The sequence below is a fragment of the Leucopleurus acutus genome (assembly GCF_964270905.1).
Source record: "Leucopleurus acutus genome assembly, chromosome: 12".
Taxonomy (NCBI): domain Eukaryota; kingdom Metazoa; phylum Chordata; class Mammalia; order Artiodactyla; family Delphinidae; genus Leucopleurus; species Leucopleurus acutus.
This window is the reverse complement of record NC_139154.1, coordinates 11,465,034-11,487,911: the sequence shown is the minus strand read 5'-3', so window position 1 is coordinate 11,487,911 and position 22,878 is coordinate 11,465,034. Positions and strand designations below refer to the sequence as shown.

General features: G+C 37.2%; 1 protein-coding gene across 1 annotated transcript in view; it reads right to left on the bottom strand.

Moving 5' to 3' along the window:
* Positions 1-22,878, bottom strand: part of DNAH6 (dynein axonemal heavy chain 6) — a gene marked incomplete at both ends in the record, with an annotated part of 284,256 nt that overhangs the window by 131,610 nt on the left and 129,768 nt on the right. Inside the window, 7 exons of the mRNA XM_082852453.1 lie at positions 1,713-1,856; positions 2,387-2,569; positions 7,888-8,010; positions 8,786-9,341; positions 18,093-18,200; positions 19,555-19,703; positions 21,695-21,862. Of these exons, the coding sequence (XP_082708579.1) occupies positions 1,713-1,856; positions 2,387-2,569; positions 7,888-8,010; positions 8,786-9,341; positions 18,093-18,200; positions 19,555-19,703; positions 21,695-21,862 (1,431 nt within the window). The remainder of the gene's footprint in view (positions 1-1,712; positions 1,857-2,386; positions 2,570-7,887; positions 8,011-8,785; positions 9,342-18,092; positions 18,201-19,554; positions 19,704-21,694; positions 21,863-22,878) is intronic.

Genomic DNA, 22,878 nt, shown 5'->3' with positions numbered 1-22,878 from the left:
GAAGGGATGAGATGGGGATGGGGAAGAAGGAGTCAGGGTTCAGGCTCAGAAAATAGGTCTGGAAGCCAGGGAAAGTGGCATGCATGTTGGGGACTATAAGAGATAAGTCTGGAAAAACAGATGGGGCCAAATTATAAAAATGTCATTTATTAAAGAGCTTGCAGCAAGAGTTCAGTGAAGGATTCTAAGTAGGTGGGTGACATGATCAGATTACATTTCAGAAAGTTCATTCTGGCAGCTGTACAGAGCAGTGGTGTTTCAAGCACACTTGACAGTGACTCAATTTGACATGGTGACATGGTACATACATATATATATGTGTGTTCAAATATGTATAATATTCACCCCAACTATCACTCTATTTTATATTCTATTCAATTTTTAAGAAAACGTTAGGATTTTCTACATATTCAGTTATGTTTTCTGCAAATAATGACAGTTTCATTTCCTTTCTAAAGTTTATTTATTTTTTCCTTGCCTTATTGCACTGGCTAGGATCACCAATATAGTGTTGACTAAAAGTTGTGATAGTGGATATTTCATTTTTAAAAATTGGGTTAATAGTCTTTCAACTGATTTCATGACCAATTAATAGATTGTAACCTGTAATTCTAAAAAAACAATGGTGTATAGGTGAATTAGACAGGACTGGACCAAAAGCAAGGGAATAATAAATAGGCTATTTTAACAACCAAGAAAAGAAATGAAAAGAACCTGAGTTATTCAGAGGCAACAAGGAAGAAGAGAAGAGGAAATATTTGAAAAAAAATAATTAGAAGAAAAAATCCATTCACTTTCCTCAGGTCAGTAAAGAAAGAAGAATCTATAACACTCATTGAGTTCTGGCTACTATTACGTGGCTGTCTGTCCATTTACTAAGGCAAGAAACAAAAATCCAACAGCAGCTGTACAGAGTAATAGATAACAGGATATTACTATTAAAAAACTGAGTACATAGTGAAAAATCTTCTCCTGTGCTCTTTTGACACGTGCCGTCGTTCTTCAAGCACTTCTTCACTATCTGACAAAAGATATTCTGGGCTCTTCGAACTTTCCCTGCTTCAGTACTGGAATCAGCTGTTTCACTAAGGTGCTTTGGTTCTCTTTCATGGAGAATAGTATTTAGAAATCAGTAACTAAGTATGCTCATTGCTATTGAGGTGTCATTCCTTCTAGTTCCTCTCAGCAGACAGAAGTAAGAAATTTATGTATGGATGGATGTATAGACCCATACATATATATATTCCATGAGTACCAAAACCTATAATTCCAATCCAATAACACAAGGTGCATTCTAATCTTTCTCTTCCATATTTGTAAGTCCTTTCTCTTAACAGTGAGAAACCTCGTTGCCATTATCTTCAATATATTGATTCATTTGCTCAATTTTAGAACATACAGAAAGTAGCTTCAGAATTGCTAAACCATAACACTGTGAAAAAATAAGTTTACTAACTAAAATTCAATGTTTTTGCTAATAGTAGGGAGTTTTTATACACTTTTATACCTTACTTTCTTCATATGGCCGGGAGAGAACTCCTAAAATTTTTAATACAATAAACGTTACCTATAGTTTAAGAAAGTGAATAATTTTAGAAATGCTTTACATGAAGAATTTATAGTAGAACCAAGGCTTTTAAAGTTTTAGTTTTGAAATTTAATTTTAATGATTCAGAGCTATTATGTTAAAATTAACTTTATTTGGCTCTTACCCTGGCATCAGGATTATCTTCAAATTGTGTTCTAATAAATGTATCAAAAGAATCCCAGTAGTTTTCAGTTAGATTCCCACCTAAAGACCATAAGTAACAGAATACAAAAGTCTGACACAGTACAGTGTTCAGTTTTGTTTGCTCCTGAAAGAACAAAGGGAAAGAATTTTAATATTTTATATGCTAACATAAAAAGAATCTTAAATTGCAAAGTCTAAAGTCTGTTTTGTTTAGAATTATGCATTTTTAAAAGGGCACATTGTATGTTTCTTATATTTCATTCAATGGTGCACAGAGTGATGGTTTATAATAGTATATATTTAAATACTCTGATGAGAAAATGAATGGCAAGGAGCATGTAGGACAAAAGCTCAAGGTGGTCTTTCAACTATTATAACTATGTTTATGACTGCATGAAGGTATTTAAGTAGACACACACTGTGATTATGTTATACTGTAAGGAAGTTTAAACATTGAGTAGCGGAGTAATCTATAGGCTAAATTCTTTCCAAATCTGAGATTGTATGAATCTATTCATAGTCATTAGTCCCCTAGAAAATTAACTTGAAAATCAAATAATTATATGACAGAAAGTTTGGAGTTGTCTATTTGCAGAGCACCTATACAATAATCACATTTTCCTAGTTTTATAGCAGTAAGAAAACCTTTCCTACCATTGCCAAATTAACTTCATCTTTCCCAAGTATCAAAGACTCCAATAAGCAACAGAGCGTAGTAACTTTGCTGATGTCCACTTGTGGGATTGCTTGGTTGCATTTCTTATTGATAAAATTTAAACCGTCATCAACATAACGCTGGAAAAGATTCAATATATATTCTTGAGTTTCTTCATTCAGCTGAAAAATCAAACAAACAAATAATATTTTAGCAAGACCAGATAAAATATATAATTAAGTTAAAAAAGGGTTGGTTCAGGGCTTCCCTGGTGGCGCAGTGGTTGAGAGTCCACCTGCCGATGCAGGGGACGTGGGTTCATGCCCCGGTCCAGGAGGATCCCACATGCCGCAGAGCGGCTGGGCCCGTGAGCCATGGCCGCTGAGCCTGCGCGTCCGGAGCCTGTGCTCCACAACGGGAGAGGCCACAGCAGTGAGAGGCCCGCACACCGCAAAAAAAAAAAAAAAAAAAAAAAGGGTTGGTTCAAACTTGTATCTTGCAATATATCCTGTGATTTTAGACTAAAGGGTATAAGCATCACAAGATATGAAACAAGTTAAATTAAGGAAAACCCTTCTATGACTTGGGAGGGACACATGGGGGAGATTCTGGGTCACTGATAATGTCCTACATCTTGATCTGGTAATGGGTACAGAGGTGTTTATTTTATAATCGTTTGTTAAACTGTCAACATATATTTCATGTAGTCATCTCTATTGATGATATCTCTCATAATTAAGAACAATGAAAAAGAAGAAGTATAAAGAGAAACATTTTAAATATCTATGTAAGGTAAAGGACTGATTCCCAAAGATTTAAAAAAAAATGTTGCTCCCTCACCACTTTTTTTAACATTGTACTGAAAGTCTTAGCTAATGCGATAGGAGAATAAAAGGGAAAAAATGTATACAGATTGGGAAGAAAGAAAAAAAATTGTCTTTGTTTACAGATGAAACAATTATCTACATAGAAAACCCCAAAGAATTGACCAAAAACTCCTGGAACTAATAAGTAGTTATAGCAAAGCTGTAGGATACAATGTAAATATACAAAAGTCAATTACTTTCCTATATACCAGCAATGAATAATTAGAATTTGAAATTGAAAATACAACATCATTTACATTAGCACCAAAAAATAAAATACTTAGGTATATTTTTAACAAAATATTTCCAAGATCTATATGAGGAAAATAACAAGATTCTGATGAAAGAAAGCAAAGAACACCTAAGTAAATTAAGAGACAGCTCATGAGCATGCATAGAAAGACCCAATATTGTGAAGATGTTAGTTATTCCTAATGTGATCTATAGATCTGATGCAATCTGAATCAAAATACCAGTAAGTTACTTTGTGGATATCAACAAACTGAGTCTTAAGTTTATATGGCGAGGGAAAAGACCCAGAATAGTGAACACAATATTGGAGAACAAAGTCAAAGGAATGACACTACCTGACAAGACTTACTGTAAAGCTACAGTAGTCAAGACAGTGTGATACTGGCAAAAAAAATATAGACAAATAGATTAATGGAACAAAATAGAGAGCCCATAAATAGACTCATACAAATATAGTCAAGTGATCTTTGACAAAGGAACAAAGGCAATCCAATGGAGAAGGGACAGTGTTTTCAACAGTGGTGCTAGAATTGGACATCCCCATGCAAAAAAAAAAAAAAAAAAAGGAGAGAGAGAGAGAATCCAGACATTGATACTATGCCTTTCACAAAAATTAACTCAAAATGGATCATAAACCTAAATGTAAAATGTAAAACTATAAAACTCTTAGAAGAAAACAGAGGAAAATATTTAGGTGACCTTAGGTTTGGAAGTGAGTTTTTAGATATAACACCAAAAGCACAATCCATGAAAGAAAAATTGATAAGTTAGATGATTAAAATTAAAAATGTGTGTGTTGTGAAAGATATTGTCAAGAGAATGAAAAGACAAGCCAGACTTGGAGAAAATACTTGCAAAACACATATCTGATAAATAACTTGTATCCAACATATATAAAGAACTCCCAAAACTCAATAATAAGAAAACATATAATCTGGACTTCCCTGGTGGTGCAGTGGTTAAGAATCCGCCTACCAATGCAGGGGACACAGGCTCGATCCCTGGTCCAGGAAGATCCTACATGCCGCAGAGCAACAAAGCCCATTGTGCCACAACTACTTAGCCTGTGCTCTAGAGCCTGTGAGCCACAACTACTGAGCCTGCATGCCACAAGTACTAAAGCCCGTGCACATAGAGCCTGTGCTCTGCAAAAAGAGAAGCCACTGCAATGAGAAGCCTGTGCACTGCAACAAATAGTAGCCCTTGCTCGCCACAACTAGAGAAAGCCCATGTGTAGCAACAAAGACCCAACACAGGCAAAAATAAATAAATAAATAAAAATAAAGCACAATGCGTAGTCATTGACATCTGTGGAAAAAAAAATCATACAATCTAATAAAAAGTGGGCAAAAGATTTGGACACCTCATCAAAGAAATATGGATGGCAAATAAACATATGAAGAGACACTCAACATATTAGAAAACTGTACAGTGAAACCACAGTGCGATACTGCTACATACCTATTAGAATGGCTAAAATCTAAAATACCACACCACCACATTCTGGTGAGGATGTGGAACAACAAGAACTCTCATTTATTACTGGTGGGAATACAAAATGGTACAGCCATGTTGGAAGACAGACTAACAGTTTCTTACAAAGGTAAACATAGTTTTATCATATGATCCAGAAATCACAGTCCTGGGTATTTACCCAAATGAGTTGAAATCTTATGTCTACACAAATACCTGCATGTGAATGTTTATAGGAGATTTATTCATAATTGCTAAAACTTGGAAACTTTGAGATGTCTTTCAGTAGGTGAGTGGATAAACTTGATAAATCCATACAATGGAGTATTAATCCAGTGCTAAAAAAATAAGCTATCAAGCCACAGAAAGACATGGAGGAATCGTAAATACATACTATTAAGTGAAAGAAGTCAATCTGAAAAAGCTACATACTGTATAATTCCAGCTATACGATGTTCTGGAAAAGGTAAAACTATGGAGACAGTAAAAACAATCAGTGGTGCCAGGGGTTGAGAGGGTGTGGATGTATGAATAGGTAGAGCACAGATTTTTAAGGCAGTGAAACTATTCTGTATGATTATACATGATATTGTTTATTTATCAAAACTCATAGAATTGTACAACACAAAAGGGAAACATAATGTAAACTATGGACTTTAGTTCATAAGACTGTATGGTTCATCCATACTGGTTCATCAATTTTAACAAATGTACCACACCAACGCAAAATGTTAATAACAGGGGAAACTATTTGGAGGAGGGAAATTATACGACAACTCTCTATACTTTCTGTTAAATTTTTCTATAAACCTTAAGCTGCTCTAAATAATAAAGTCTATTAACAGAGTGAATTCAGAAATGTTTAACATCTTTTGGCAGCCCATGATAAAGTCTCAATTCTGAGAATTACTGTCTTTAATAAGGTACTCTGTTCACTTTGCTGTACACCTGAAACTAACACAACATTGTAAATCAACTATACTCCAATAAGAAATTAAAAAAAAATAAGTACTCAGAGAGTTTACCACAATATTATTAAAATGTTGTTGCCTAAGAATAAGGAAAACAATAGTTTTCTGATTCATTTTTGGAGGGAGAGATGCAGAAAGAAGATGGCTTTCTTGAAGTGGCTTTCTTGAGATGAGACGGAGCAAAACACTTAAAAAGACTGCTTGTTCCACATATATGCATTAAAATACGATATTTGTTTTTCTCTTTCTGACTTACTTCACTCTGTATGACAGACTCTAGGTCCATCCACATCTCTACAAATGACCGAATTTTGTTCCTTTTTATGGCTGAGTAATATTCCATTGTATATATGTACCACATCTTCTTTATCCATTAGATGAACCAATTTGCAGGGTAGGAATAGACACGCAGACGTAGAAAATGGACATGTGGACATGGTGAGGAAGGGGGAAATGGGATGAATTGGGAGATTAGGATTGACATATATACACTACCATGTGTAAAATAGACAGCTAGTGGAAACCTGCTGTATAGCACAGGGAGCTCAGCTTGGTGCTCTGTGGTGACCTAGATGGGTGGAATGGGGGTGGGTGGGAGGGAGGTCCAAGAGGGAGGGGATATATGTATACATATAGTTGATTCATTTTGTTGTACAGAAGAAACTAACACAACATTGTAAAGCAACTCTACCCCAATTAAAAAAAACAAACGAACAGGGCTTCCCTGGTGGTGCAGTAGTTGTGAATCTGCCTGCTAATGCAGGGGACACAGGTTCGAGTCCTGGTCTGTGAAGATCCCACATGCCATGGATCAACTAGGCCTGTGAGCCACAACTGCGTGTCTGGAGCCTGTGCTCCGCAACAAGAGAGGCCGCGATAGTGAGAGGCCAGCGCACTGCAATGAAGAGTGGCCCCCACTTGCCACAACTAGAGAAAGCCCTTGCATAGAAACGAAGACCCAACACAGCAAAAATAAATAAATTAATTAATAATTAAAAAAAGAGTAGCTATTAAAAAAAAACGAACAAGATGAGTGGATAAAGGAGAAGTGGTATATATAGACAATGGAATATTACTCGGCAATAAAAAAGAATGAAATCTCAGGGCTTCCCTGGTGGTGTAGTGGTTGAGAGTCCTCCTGCTGATGCAGGGGACACGGGTTCGTGCCCTGATCTGGGAAGATCCCACATGCCGTGGAGCGGTTGGGCCCATGAGCCATGGCTGCTGAGCCTGAGCGTCTGGAGCCTGGGCTCCGCAACGGGAGAGGCCACAACAGTGAGAGGACCGAGTACCGCAAAAAAAAAAGAATGAAATCTCAAAAAGAAAAAAACATCGCTTGTTAAGGTAAAGAGAAACCCTATTTTAGAATGCAGAGGGCACAGAAGATAATATGGAACTGAGTTGTTCTGAATAATAATGTAAAAGCTTTCCTTCACTTTGGGTGGAATGGTACCTCTGAGGTTAGAGTGTGTCTTTGGTAATCGACCTAAGGTTGGGTGGGAGGTAAACTGGTTTTCTCTTCTTCTTGGCTCTCAGAGGTGTTAGGGGTTCCTAAAATCTAAAACCTGTAACAATGCTTGGATTTACTGTTCTTTTCCTTCCAGGTACTTCCCTCTCATTATCTCAAGCCTCCTGCAAAGTCTTTTTTTTAATGCCCCAGGTGGTTCTACCTGTGTTTGGGGAAACTCAAGGAAGTGTTTATATTTGAGAGAAAGCAGTCTGGAGAGAAGCCAGGCAGGGTAACAAAAAGTGAGGACAGTTTTGGGAAGTATACAACCTTCCTGGAAGATCCCAAGAATTCTGGGGAGAGAGCTATGTACAATGCGGGGATTCCCTCAATCAAGCACAGTGAGGCGTTAACCAATTGCTATCTGGGCACTCGAGGGAAGGGTGAGCCCGGACAGATGGAGACAGTGGGGAGTGTCTGATTGCACTTACTTTTTTAGAAACACTCTTCATCCAGGTTTTAACATAAGGCATCCACTTCAGTTCTTCAGGATCCACAAACACCATCCCACATCTACTGACTGTTGCAGGAGAGGCAACCTTTAGATCTTGCACCTAAAATTGAAAAACGTCGAACAGGAAATGGCTAACATGATACTTCCTTATTCCTCTAAATTCAACGTTAAGGAATCACACATTTAAAGTTTAAGTTAACACTGTAAGGCTTTGTGTGGAAGAGAATGGCGGAGCTATAAGTGATTAAAAATGGAGAAGAAAAGTTAAGTGAGGCGTAAGGAGAAAAAAAAATGTAGAAGGCTACTGTCAAATCCTTATGGGAAGGTATAAGTATTTCTTTTCCCTTCTTTTTGTTTTTCTTCTTATCTTTTTCATTCTTATATCCAATACCTAGCCTAATACCCAGGACATAGTAAGTATTCAATTAATGTTTGATGAATGAATACAGCAGGGGTGGTATCTTCCATAATATTTTGTAGCTGTATTTGGCCCACATTCCTTTTCCAATCCCATCACCAAATATTCATACTACAGAGGGATGATTTATTCATCTTAAATATATATTTAAGATGAATATATATATATATATATATATATAAAATTACTGCCTCCAAAGGAAAAGAAACAAGTGCTTGGGAAGCTAGAATTTATTGTATTTCCTGTTTATAGAGAGACAGAAACATTTGAGAGACTTTGGTTGTCAGAATGGACAATCTATTATAAAAGGACAATTTGGTAAATATTTAGTATGTAAACAAAACACCATGGTAGGCCTTACAGATAGTCAATGGTACATCAGTAAGAGAAAAAAATTAATGATGGTATGCTAATCTAATGAATGATTTCACTCCACAGTAAGGAATAGGCAATTTACCTCAAAAAGCATGTGGATTTGAGGTGTGAGTTTAATCCTCTCACTGTTAGCCAGGCAAAGCATCTTGTTATCATCCAGGACTGTATTCATATTTTCAATCCAAAGAGCATCTACTGGCCCATCACTGATGATCCATTTATGGTCTTCTGAAGTATCATTCACAGCTGCTCGGATACTTAGTGCCATCAAACCATCTTTCCACTCTAAGGTTATGTTATTAACTTCACCATATAATTCACCCATTGTAATTGATTTAGGATTAAGAACATATGTTTTAACGGATTGGTAAAAGGGATTGTCTACACCAAGTTTTCTCAAATTCCCTAAAGTTTCTGCTAGTATTTGGTAAACTGTGGTCTTGCCACCTCCTGTTGGCCCTACTAACATAACACCATGCCTTACTAGCATGGTTTCATAGAACTGTATCACTTTTTTAACCATACATGTCTCAGGCTGAAGATTTTGTCTCTTCATGACATCTATAATTGTTGACTGCAATATACCATAATCGTGTTCTGGAATTTGGACTCCAGGAAAAAGGTCAGATATGATTCCACTGTAAAAAATAAAAGAAAATAAGTTAGGAACACTGGTCGTTGATATTTCCCCATGTTTGTTACAATTAATTTATTAAACATTACTATGGGTCCTATTTTTCTCATTATCTTTGCTTCTGAACACACAGTACTAGATTATCCTGTGTGTTATACCAGAATCTATCATTTCTCTGATATTGTGCATGATTTTGTTTGTTTCTTGTACAGTAGACCAATGTTCTTAAGTAGATTGGGAGCTTTTGGAGGTAGGGAATATTTCTTACATTTTTGTATTTTACACAATATGTGGCATAGTACCAAACATATAGGTGACAAATTTAACAGTTTATTTTAAAAATTATATCTCAACTTTTCCCCAAAGCACTTATGTGTGCTTATAATGGTATATAAATATTCAGAAAAATAAGATGGAAATAGAAATAGAAAACTAGTACTACATAAAAAAGGGAATAAAGGAAAAATGGACTGTTTCTGTAGGAAACAGTTAATATGGTATGGTTCTATGGGTAAAAAAGAAGCTAAACTCCCACCTTACACTACATAACACAAAAACATTTGAGAGGCAGTAAAAAACTTAATATAAAATGACAAGAAACGTACAAGATGAGGGAGATCAAGATGGTGAAGTAGGAGGATGTGAGCTCATCTCCCTCTATGAACACATCAAAAATACATCTACATGTGGAGCAGCTCTCACTGAAAACAAACTGGAGACTGGCAGAAAGACTCTTCTGCAGCCAAGATTGTAAAGAAAGATCCACACAGAGTCAGGTAGGAAGGGAAGAGAAAGAGCGATTAGGTTGGTACCTGTGCCTGTTGGAGGGGACACACAAGAGGCAGGGAATTACATGGGCTTGGAGGTCCTCCCTGGGGAGTGAGGGGTTTGACCCACATTGGGCACTGCAGTCCTGGGGGCTGACACTGGGAAGACAAGACCTCTTAGCTGGTTTGAAAGCCAGTGGGACTACCAGCAGAGCTGTAAGAAACCCAGACTCCACTTGTGAGGGGTGTACACACGGTTGTTTACTCCCAAGAACAAGGGGGAGGAAACAGAATGAAACTGCCTGGGGCTCTGACTGGTTTCTCACAACCCCTGTCTCCCACCTTGTGCCCTGGCCCATGCTGAGCACCTGCTCCAGCACTACTAGCTCTAGTGCAGCTCCCCACTAGGGTGAAGGCTGCCATTGCCAAGGAGACTGTGCAGTTAGGGGGAAGGAGTGGGTTTGGACCCAGCACTGCATCTGAATAGGGAAAGGGAGGCTATTGATGGAGCTTATGGAGGCAGTGGATTGTGAGTGGCCTGGAACTCTGATGTGTTGGGATCACCCCAGTACTTGCCCCAACCTGCACTTGGCATCCAGTCCGGCCCTTCTCACTCAGCAGTGCTCCTCTAGAGTGAAGGTGCTGATGCTGGGAGGAGTAGATCACACACTTAGAGGGAATAGAACCAGCTCAGACCCAACATCAGGGCTTCTGCTTCAGCACCTGCCTCTGCCCTTCATAGGGCAAGTGTTGACCACTGAGCATAGGACAAGCCCTGGTTCACACCTGACTCTGGCTCTAGCCCCTCCATTTCCAGCCCCACTTCCCACCAGGGATTGCTGCCAGTGCACCCTGGGGGAAGATGTGACCTGTGCTTACTTCAGATCCAGCTCTCCCACCAAAGCCACTGGGCACAGTGCAGACTGCATATGGGGTCTTACACAAGGACACTCTTAAAAGACTGAGATAGGTAACTCTTTCACCTAATTTCATATAGACAGAGAAAGTTAAGCTAAACGAGAAGTCTGAGGACTTTGTTCCAAATGAAAGAATAAGAAAAGAAATCTAAAATAACAACTAATGAAACAGAGATAAATAGTTTATCAGATAAAGAGTTCAAAGTACTAGTGATAAGAATGCTAACTGAACTAGGGAAAAGAATAGATGAGCACAGTGAGAATTCTAATAAGGAACTAGAAAACCCAAATAAGGAAACAGATATGCAGGTACAGGAAGCACAGAGAGACTCAAATAAGATGAACGCAGAGACGCATACCAAGACATATCATGATTAAATGGCAAAAGTTACATATAAGGAGAGAATTCTAAAGGCAGCAAGAGGAAAACAAAGAATCACATACAAGAGAATTCCCCTAAGGCTATCAGCTGATTTTTCTGCAGAAACTTGCAGGCAGAAGGGAGTGACATGTTATATTTAAAATGCTGCAAGTGCTTAACTACTTGCTGGGTAGAGTATCCTACAACCTAAGGTACTCTACCCAGCAAGATTATCATTTGGAATTGAAGGAGAGATAAAGAACTTCTCAGAAAAGCAAAAACAGAAAGAGTTCATCAATACTAAACCTACCCTAAAAGAAATGTTACAGGATCTTCTCTAAGTGGAAAAGAAAAGGCTACAACAAGAAGTAAAAATTTGTAGGGAAGGAAAAATCCTACTAGTAAGGGCAAATATATGGTTAAGGCTGTGGATCAATCACTTAAATAAGCTAGTGCAAAGATTAAAAGACAAATTGTAAAATCAACTATATTACAGTAAATGTGAAGGGATAAACATGAAGATGTAAAATATGACATTAAAACCACAAAATGTGGGGGAGGGGAATAAAAAATGTAGATCTTTTAGAAGACATTTGAATTTAAACGGCTATCAGTTTAAAACAAGTAGATATAGTTATAGGTCAACATATATAAACAGCATGGTAACCACAAATCAAAACTTACAATAGATACACAAAAACAAGAAAGAAAGGAACACAAGTATACCACTAAAGAAAATCACCAAACCACAAAGGAAAAAACAAAAAGAAGAAGAAAAGAACAGAGAAGAACTACAAAACAACCATAAAACAAGTAATAAAATGGCAATAAGTACATAACAATTAATAATCACTTTAAATGTCAATGGACTAAATGTTTCAATAAAAAAGATATAGGGTGGCTGATTGGATACAAAAACAAGACCCATCTATGTGCTGCTTACAAGAGACTCACTTCAGAGCTAAAGACACACACAGACTGAAAGTTAGGGGATGGAAAAAGATGTTTCATGTAAATGGAAATGACAAGAAAGCTGGGGTAGCAATACTCAGGCAAAATAGACTTTAAAACAAAGTCTATAACAAGCAATATAGAAGGACATTATTAATGATAAAAGGGTCAATAAAAGAAGAGCATGTTACACTCATTAACATATATGCACCCAATAGAGGAGCACCTAAATATTCAAAGAAAATGTTAACAGATATAAAGGGAGGTATTGCCAATAACACAATAATAGTAGGGGATTTTAATACCTCACTTATATCAATGGACAGATCATCCAGACCAAAAACAACAACAACAACAACAACAACAAGGACACAGTTGTCTTAAATGACACATTAGACCAGTGGGACTTATAGATATCTACAGGACACTCATCCAAAATCAGCAGAATACACATTCTTTTCAAGTGCACATGCAATATTCTCCAAGATTGATCATATGCTAGGCCACAAAAATAAGTCTCAACAAATTTAAGAGGACAGAAATTATATCAGGCATTTTTTCCTGATCACAATGGTATAAAACTAGAAATCAATTACAGGAAGAAAAATGGGAAAAACACAAACTCATGGAGGCTAAACAACATGCTAATAAGAAAGCAATGGGTCAATGAAGAAAGCAAAGAGGAAATCAGAAAATACCTTGAGGCAAATGAAAATTAAAAAAATAACTTTCCAAAATCTATGGGAGACAACAAAAGCAGTTCTAAAGGGGAGGTTTATAGTGATACAGGCAAGAAAAATCTCAAATAAACAACCTAACCTACCATCTAAAGAAATCAGAAAAAGGAGAGGAAACGAAGCCCAAAGTCAGCAGAAGGAAGGAAGTAATAAATATCAGAGAGGAAATAAATATAATTGAAAAAACAAACAAACAATAGAAAAGATCAATGAAACCAAGAGCTGTTTCTTTCAAAAGATAAACAAAATTGATAAATCTTTAGCCAGGTTCACTAAGGAAGAAGATAGAGGAACCAAATAAAAAAATAAGAAATGAAAGAGAGGAATATACAACTGATCTCACAGACATACAAAAAATCATAAGAGAATGCTATTAACAATTACATGCCAATAAACTGGACAATGTAGAAGAAATGGATAAATTTCTAGAAACATATAATCTTGCAAGACAGAATCAGGATGAAATAGACAACATAAACAGACTGATAACTAGATGTGAAATTGAATATGTAATTAAAAAAAATCTTGCTACAAAAAAAGTCCAGGACCAGATGGTTTCATGGGGGAATTCTATCAAACATACACAGAAGAGCTAATAGCTATCTTTCTCATACTATTCAAAAAAGTTGAAGAGGAGGGAACAGTCACAAATTCATTCTATGAGGCTACTATTACATGATACCAAAACTAGACAAAGACACTAAAAAAAAAAAAAGAAAATTACAAGCCAATACTTCTGATAATATACATGCAAAAATTCTCAACAATGATATATCATTTTTTTGTTGTTGTTTTTTGTTTTGTTGCTTTTTTTTAAACATCTTTATTGGAGTATAATTGCCTTACAATGGTGTGTTAGTTTCTGCTTTATAACAATGATCAAGTTGGATTTATTCCAGGAAGGCAAGAATGGTTTGATATTTGCAATTCAATCAGTGTGATACACCATATTAACAAAAAAGAGGAAGAATAAAAATCACATGATCATCTCAACAGCCACAGAAAAAGCATTTGACAAAATTCAAAATTCATTCACAATAAAAACTCTCAAGAAACTGGATATAGAGGGAACATATCTCAATATACTAAAAGCCATTTATGACAAACCCACAGTTAACATCATACTCAATGGTGAAAAGCTGAAAACTTTTATTTCAAAATCACAACAAGATAAGTATGCCCACTCCTGCCACTTTTATTCAACATAGTATTGGAAGTCTTAGTCACAGCAATCAGATAAGAAATAGAAATAAAAGGAATCCAAATTAGAAAGAAGGAAGTAAAAATGTCACTTTCTGCAGATGACATCATATTATATATAGAAAATCCTAAAGACATAACCAAAAATCTACTAGAGCTCATCAGTGAATTTGGTAAAGGTGCAGGATACAAAATTAATATACAGAAACACGTTGCATTTCTATACACTAACAACAATCTATTGGAAAGAGAAATTAAGAAAACAATCCCATTTACAATCACATGAAAAAGAATAAAATATCTAGGAATAAACCTACCTAAGAAGGTAAAAGACATGTACTCAGAAAACTATAAGAAACTGATGAAAGAAGTTGAAGAGGACACACAGATGGAAAGATATATCGTGCTCATGGATTAGGAGAATCAACATTGTTAAAATGACCATACTACCTCAAGGCAATCTATAGATTCGATGCAATCTCTCTCAAAATACCAATGGCATTTTTTCACAGAAATAGAACAAATAGTTTTATGATTTGTATGGAAACACAAAAGAGCCCAAATAGCCAAAATAATCTTGAGAAAGAAGAAAAGACCTGTAGGTATCACACTCCCTGACTTTAGATTATATTAAAAAACTACAATAATCAAAACAGTATGGTACTGGCACAAAACAAACTCATAGATCAATGAAACAGAATAGAGAGCTCAGAAATAAACCCACACACTTATGGTCAATTAATCTATGACAAAGGAGGCAAGAATATACAACAGCAAAAGACAGTCTCTTCAATAAGTGGTGCAGGGAAAACTGGACAGCTACATGTGAAACAATGAAATTAGAACATTTTCTCACACCATATAAAAAATGAACTCAAAATGGATTAAAGACATAAATGTAAGACTGGAAACCATTAAAATCCTAGAAGAAAACATAGGCAGAATACTCTTTGACATAAATTGTAGTAACATTTTTTGGATTTGTCTCTAAGGCAAAGGAAACAAAACCAAAAATAAACAAGTGGGACCTACTTAAATTTAGAAGTTTTTGTACAGCAAAGGAAACCATCAACAAAATGAAAAGACAATGGGAGAATATTTGCAAATGATGAGGGGTTAATATCCAAAATATATAAATAGCTCACACAACACAATATCAAACAAACAAACAACCCAATTAAAAAATGGGCAGAAGACCTGAATAGACATTTTTCCAAAGAAGACATACAGATGGCCAACTGGCACATGAAAATATGCTCAATATCACTAATCATCAGAAAAATGCCAATCTAAACCACAATGAGATATCACTTCACACCTGTCAGAATGGCAATCAACAAAAAGACCACAAACAACAAATGTTGGTGAGCATGTGGAGAAAAGGGAACACTTCTATGCTCTTGGTGGGAAACTGATGCAGCCAACTATGGAAAATAGTATGGAAGGTCCTCAAAAAACTAAAAATAGAACTACCATATTATCCAGCAATGCCACTCCTGGGTATAAATCCAAAGAAAATGAAAACACTAATTTGAAAAGCTACTTGTACCTCAATATTCACAGCAGTATTATTTACAATAACCAAGGTATGGAAGCAACCTAAGTGTCCACCAACAGATGGATGGATAAAGAAGATTTGGTATGTATATACGTTGGAATATTACTCAGCCATAAAAAGAATAAAATTTTGCCATTTGCAACAACATGGATAGATCTGGAGGGTATTATGGTTCATGAAATTAGTCATACAGAGAAAGATAAATACCCTATGTTATCACTTATATATGGAATCTAAAAAAATAAACTAGTGAATATAACAAAAGAAATAGACTCAAAGATATAGGGAACAAACGAGTGGTTATCAGTGGTGAGAGGGAAGAGGGAGAGGCAAGATAGGGGTAGGGGTTGAATAAGTACAAACTACTATGTATAAAACAAATAAGCTACAAGGATATATTGTTCAGCACAAGGAATATAGCCAATATTTTATAATAAATTTAAATGGAGTATAATCTATAAAAATATTGAATCACTATGCTGTACACCTGAAATTAATACAATATTGTAAATCAACTATAAGTCGATAAAAAAAGAGCAAGGAAAAAAGGTACTAGATGAAAATATAAGAGATGAACTTTACAACACTGTGTTAAGAAAGTCTACCTCAAAAAGATAAAGATTCTATAACTTAAAAAAGTTGATAAAGTGAAAAAATAAAAACAAGCAAAAATCAAACTTCTGTGAGGCAAAAGCCTTTAAACATAAAGAGTGAGTGATATACTTAGAGAATATTTCCAATTTTTATACCAGACAAAGTTTATGATTTCCCACAAATTGCTAAGTAAAAGAGCACAATAGAATAATGCTCTAAGAATAATAAATATAAATGAGTAATGAACATAAGAAATGATGCTCAGTGGTACTAATAATTACAGTAATGTACATAAAATAGGCTACTATTTTGGTATCTCTCCCTCCAAAACATATAAAGGGATACGGGCATTTTCATAAAACTGTTTATATAAATGTAAAATGTCTTTGGAGGACATATTGATAGGATCTATGTAAATCTGTAATGTCCATACCCCATGATCTAGGAAATGTACTTCTTAGAATCTCACTCATAGCAATATCATAATTGTGCAAACATAACTGTATAGAAATTTTCATCGTGTTCTGCCAAAAGTGAGTAGACACATGTTCTGGGTAACAGGGGATCTGATAGTGGATAAAGGCAAAGAGAATCCCCAGCAAGGTCATAAATGGGCATCCCAGGATGACAGACATGCACCAGGGGTAATGGGCAACCAGTGTAGATCAAAGAGGAGGATGAGAGCTCCAAGGAGACAAATTCAAGAGAATATTTTGTACGACTGAAGGTCGTTTTTGATTTTGTTTTTAGGAGATTTATATTCTGGCAGAATTTGAAATGAATTAGTGATAGGTTTATAGAAAAGTAGGTAAAAGGAATAAAAAACAAAAATTAAGATAATATATGAAGGGAAGATGAAAAGCTAGATAATTTAATAGCAAGGGAAAGATAGTGCAGCTTTGTGTAACATTTATATTTCTATAATAAATTATGGAAATCCTGAATATTTAGCTCCAGTTATATTGTAACATGACTACACAGAGAGGATGGGTGGAGGGGGAGAGGTGCGTGTGCATACCCTCATCTCTCTGTTAGTAACTTAATAGATAACATCTAAAATGGAAAAGTCATGAGATGGCATAAATGTGGTACTAAACAATATGGAGGTTGTTGTAGAGCAGAAACTAGCACACCACTGTAAAGCAATTATACTCCAATAAAGATGTTAAAAAATATGGAGGGAAATAGGAAAGAATGAATGAATGAATTGAAAAATGATTGCCTTCGGGAAGTGGGACTTGGTGAAGGGCAGGGAACTGTTGTTTTTCATGAGAGTAACTTATAATAGCATTTTATTTTTAAAACCACATACTTATATGACTTGGATAAACATAAAACTAAATAATAAAAGTAGAAATAGATAAAAGCAATCACATTTATGTGGGGGCCCAAATCTGCTTCTTTTGAGTCAGGAATTTCTCTTAGGTCAGGAGTTTGTAACCAAATGCTAATTTGCATAGCATGCAGCTTGGTGATCAATATTTTGAAAAAAATAAATGATTGGATTGAGGCTAAAACTTTAGTATCTTTATTTAAACTAGTATTTTAAAAATTGCAATAGGTGTCTCTAGAAAAGATGATACCTTGTTAGAGGCAGACATATCTGAAGATAAACTATGCTTTACCTCTACACAGTAGCTATGCTTTATCTGTCGCACCTAGAAATTTACCTGAATAGAACAGCATCATCTGTTAGGAATTTTGGTAAGTTAGAGTCTCGTAAAGCTCTTATCAATACCACATCTTCACTTAGGTCTGGGTTCTCTCTTTTTAAAGACCTAAATTTAAAGGAATAATTCAGATGACATTGCAAGAACATAATATGGAACGTGATTTTCCAAACCTGTGGGTCGGGGATTCTGCTTGCAGAAAGCTGTGGAGGGCACGCCACTGCAGATTCCTGCTGGAAGGAGGGTACCATTTTCTCTTGCATGCCCAGTGTCCATCTCCAAGAGAGCACACGGACAAGTCAGGCACAGGCTACATAGCCTTGAGGAGAATGACAAGGACATTTTCTCAAGCTCCCCCCATCAATCCAGACTTTATCCAACCTGTATTTACAGTTCCCTGAATACATCATGATGATTCATATCCCTGTGACTCCCTTTTCTCTTATCCCAGAATGCTCTGCTTTGGTCTTTTGCTGGCTCTTATTTTTCTTTCAAAACCCAGCTCAGACATTCCCTCCTCTAGAAAGTCCCTCCATCCCCTGCCAACGAACCCAGGGCACAGTCCCATGGTTGCCCTCACACATTATATTCTAGATGACTGCTCCTTTGTCAGTCTTGCCCGTGGGCTGTAGTTCTGTTCTCTGAATACAAGTGTCTCAGCTCCTTAGTATCCCTCTCCCTTTAATGGCAATCCTATAAAGAGGAGAAATACTGTATCTAGGAGGTTGAAAGAAGGAACAGAGGGTAGAAAGGCAGGGAGATTTGTGCAGAAGCCTGGGGTACAGGAGCCAGGCAGAAGGGGTCCTGTGTGGGTGGAGCTTGAGCCAGCGAGTCACGGCCTGAGAAGATAGATTCCCTCAGAGACTCTGGACAAGCTGGGGATGCCACAGGTGGGCATGTCAAGAGGTTATAAAGAGAGAAGCTGGGTCCTGAGAAGAGAAAAGACTCTTGCTCTACTAGGAACTAGAAAGAAGCTCAGCCTTGGACCAAACTGTAAAGAGAGAGGGGGCGTCTAGGATAAAAGCTTGGACTACGGATGGAATGATGAAACTGAAGTATGCTTTGTCAGGTGATGTGTATGACTTAATTAGTGTATCTGCATAACAAACTGTATGTCTTTTAACTCTCATCATCCTACCTCATGGTGGTAAAGCCTTTTGTACACTGAAACCCATCGTATGTGACGAGTTCAGGGGAAACAAAAGTTACCCAAAGCCTAGTGGAGACTCAGGTTTGGTCTGGGGGCAGCTATGTTGGTTCTCACAGTGAAGAACCTTGGGATGAAGAGAGATGCCCCATTTCACTGTGGCAGGGGGGTGTCAAGGTAAGCATGATGACAACAGCAGCAGCTCACATTTATTAATCACTTGCTAAGTTGCTTTAAGAGCCATCTGTGAATTACTCACGAAATGCAAGTGATGACATGTTGGAAACTTGACTCTTGCCCACTTTGGTTTCTTACCCAGCCATGACCAGTACAGACTTCACGGCTCTCATGCCAAAGTCATAGTGATCCTGCTGAGAGAGCTGTTCACTGCAAAGCTTATACATCTGAGTCATTTTTCTTGCTAATATTTTACTGGATTCAAATCCTTCAGAATATAGAATTACCTAGAATGGAAAAATATAATGCAGTGCCTATTATGTTATATTGATAAAAACATATTAGCATAATACCAATGTATTCAAAATCTACTTTAGGTATTATATTGTATCTCTCTAAGTTGTTATACCCTTTAACAAGGAAATGTAAAGATTGAAGGGAAAAAGGTTTTGTGCCACAAGGTGGAAGGTGGGATATTATATGGGGATGTCTGAGCACTGATTCTGCTTTCTTTCGACAGATGAAGATGTGGTCTTGGTGACATTTGGTTCGAGGAGTAGCAGAGCCCACTGTGAAAATGTTCACATCGTGGAGGCTGGATGGTGCTGTGAGGCCTGAGTATAAAAGCAAGACTTGAGCTTCCCTGATCTGACAGTGTCAGTGATGCACTCCCTTTAGGCTCCCTGGGAGTCAAGGGAAGCTACACAAAGATTTGCAGCCTCTCCCTGCCCTAGGAAGCCACCTTGCCTCTGACAAGTTTCTGCACCCTTGGTTAAATAAATCAGTGATGATACGTGGAGGTGGGTATGGACACTTCCTTCAATCCATAATCTACTCAAATCACTGCAGTTGGCCTTGGAATTGTGATTTGAGATAATGCAGAGATTTCATACTGGTGTCTGTTTTTTTTCATTCCTCTATCACTACCTATTAGCACAGTACTCTGTGCACTGCAGGTGATTAAAAATATTTACTGATGACAGACCCTGATTCATTTAATCTGTAACAACAATAGGAATAGCACTCAGAAGACTGGATTTTTAAATTTCTCCAATTAATTACTGAGTAATATAACAATAGGACAAAACGTGAGATGTGAACACAATGTTGGACTGAGTTCCAAACCTGGTTTTCTTCCTACCAGCTTTGGACAATGAGCAAGTCATTTATTGTCCTGTCCAGAGAGGGGTCTGGAGTGAAGATGCCACCTGCTTTAACTGCCCACCACCCCATCTTACCCACAGAGGACACTGGGGGACTCATGAGATGCTGTAGGCATTATACTAATAAAAGTTGTACTTTTTCTAATGCTAGGATTTGGCATGGTCTATTCTATTCTTAGGCAATTACTTTTAATTCATGCGGAGGAATATTTTAAATTAGCTGTTGTCAGGAATTTATTAGCCACAGGAGTAATATGTGCTTTCTGAGAAGCTCTGTTCGAAAAGGGGTAGCATCCCTTGCTGTGAAATACAGCACCGAGCATGAGGGGCCTTCTGGAGTCCTGTAAACATTCTATATATTGGTCTTGGTGATCACACAGGTGAATACATGTGTAAGGAATCACTCTGTTGTACCCTTATGATCTGTGCCCTTTATTATATATAAATTATACCTCGGTAAAAAGTGCCAAGAAAAATACATATAAAATTTAATACACTGGGTGTTAACTAGTATGAAGAAACAAAAAAAAAGTTTAAATAGAAAGATTCTTAGATAGATACAGAAGGAACAAATACAATCATAAAGAATTAGCTTATTAATGTTGCTATTTTTTGACTAAGTTGATACAGACTAGAAACAAATCCCTGACCTCCATCATTAGTGATTAGTATTGCTTTTACTTAACATCCCTTGACTCTAATTAAAAAAAATAATGCAGCGAGAGAAGTGAGAATAATACAGTCTTTTTAGAATAATCTAGACGTTTTAATTCCTAGAGACAAACTGATGAACACCAATGGACTGGCTAATTATACTTACTTATTCATTCCAGTTTTGGGGGCTTACTATATTCCAGATACCATCCTGGGCTTTAGGGATATAGCAGCTGCACACATACACACAAACACATATGCATACACACAAACACATATGCACACACACAGAGAACAAAACATTCTATGTGGTAACGATTATATCTACACACTTAAGAGGAAACAATACTGTATAACCTTGGCTAGACTGCATTCATAAGGGAAACTTTCTACCACAATAATCAAATACTAAATAAAAGAAACAAGCTTAAGTTTTTGCTGCTTTATAATGTGAAGCTCACCTCTGCAATCAATGCGTAATTTGGAACCATCATCGCAAAGGGCCTAAACAGGGCTTTCAAATTATCTGGCAACTCAGTTCTGCCTGCATATCCAGGATTCATTGTGATGAAGGCTGCACAAGTCATAACCAACTTGATTTCCCGCCCCTCAAATATGAATCTAGAGAGCTGTTGAAGGGAAAGAGAAAATATAAGCTAACACGTCCCCCGACATCTGTAAATTCTTTCCCATAATTACTACTCGAGTACAAAACTTGTGTAACATGCATTCAAGCAAAGACTACTGAATCCTGCTGTTGGGAATGTTTCCCTCCTGACTCTGTCCTACCCACTCCCAATCTCTTCCGGACTACGTGCTTCCTGCTCTCTGCCTTCCTGCCCCTGCCTTGCCCCAGGTGTCTCCGCCTTCCTGGCCCAGACCTGTAATCTTCTGGGCCTCAACATCTTTCGCTGAGACTCCTCAATTCAACTTAGATTTAATGGCCACTAAACCTTCTCCGCCACTACTTTCTGGAGTCCCTAAGAAATTTGAATCTGATCTTAGTCCTTGAGTGGTTGAGGCCCCACTGTTAGAGTCATTGGAATTACCCCTTCACTTTCATTCAACAGCAAACACCCATTGAGCATCTGTGCCAGGCAGGCAATGGGTTAGGAATGGGCATGCAGAGCCCTTGAGAAACTCCTGGGCTTGTTGTGTAGGGTTAGACCTAGGACCATGACCATGCAGTGCAATCGATGCTACAGTGGAGGTGTGTGCAGAGCCCACAGGGAGCAAAGCTCATATGAGGAGCAGGGAAGCCCGTGTGAGACCCGGAGAATGAAAAGGGTATTTCCCATAGATGAACAGGGCAGCCATTCCAGTCAAAGGGAGCAAGAACAAGAAACAGCATTGCATGTTCAGGGAATGGCCAGCTATTCACTTTGCTAAAGGGAAAAGTTCTAGGAGGAAAGTGTAAGTAGGCTGGGCCCTGAGCATCATAAACCTTGCATGCTCGGCTAAAAAATTTAGATTTTGTTCCATGGATGGGCGGAAACAGAGAGTTTTGAGCAGAGTGATAGGACCAAAGATGGCATTGGACAGGTTAGACAAACTACAGACAGGGGGACCAGTAGGGAGTGTTATTGGGGAGATGAGGAGAGGCAGAATTAGGGAGTTCTTATTGGAGATGAGAGAGATCTAGGAG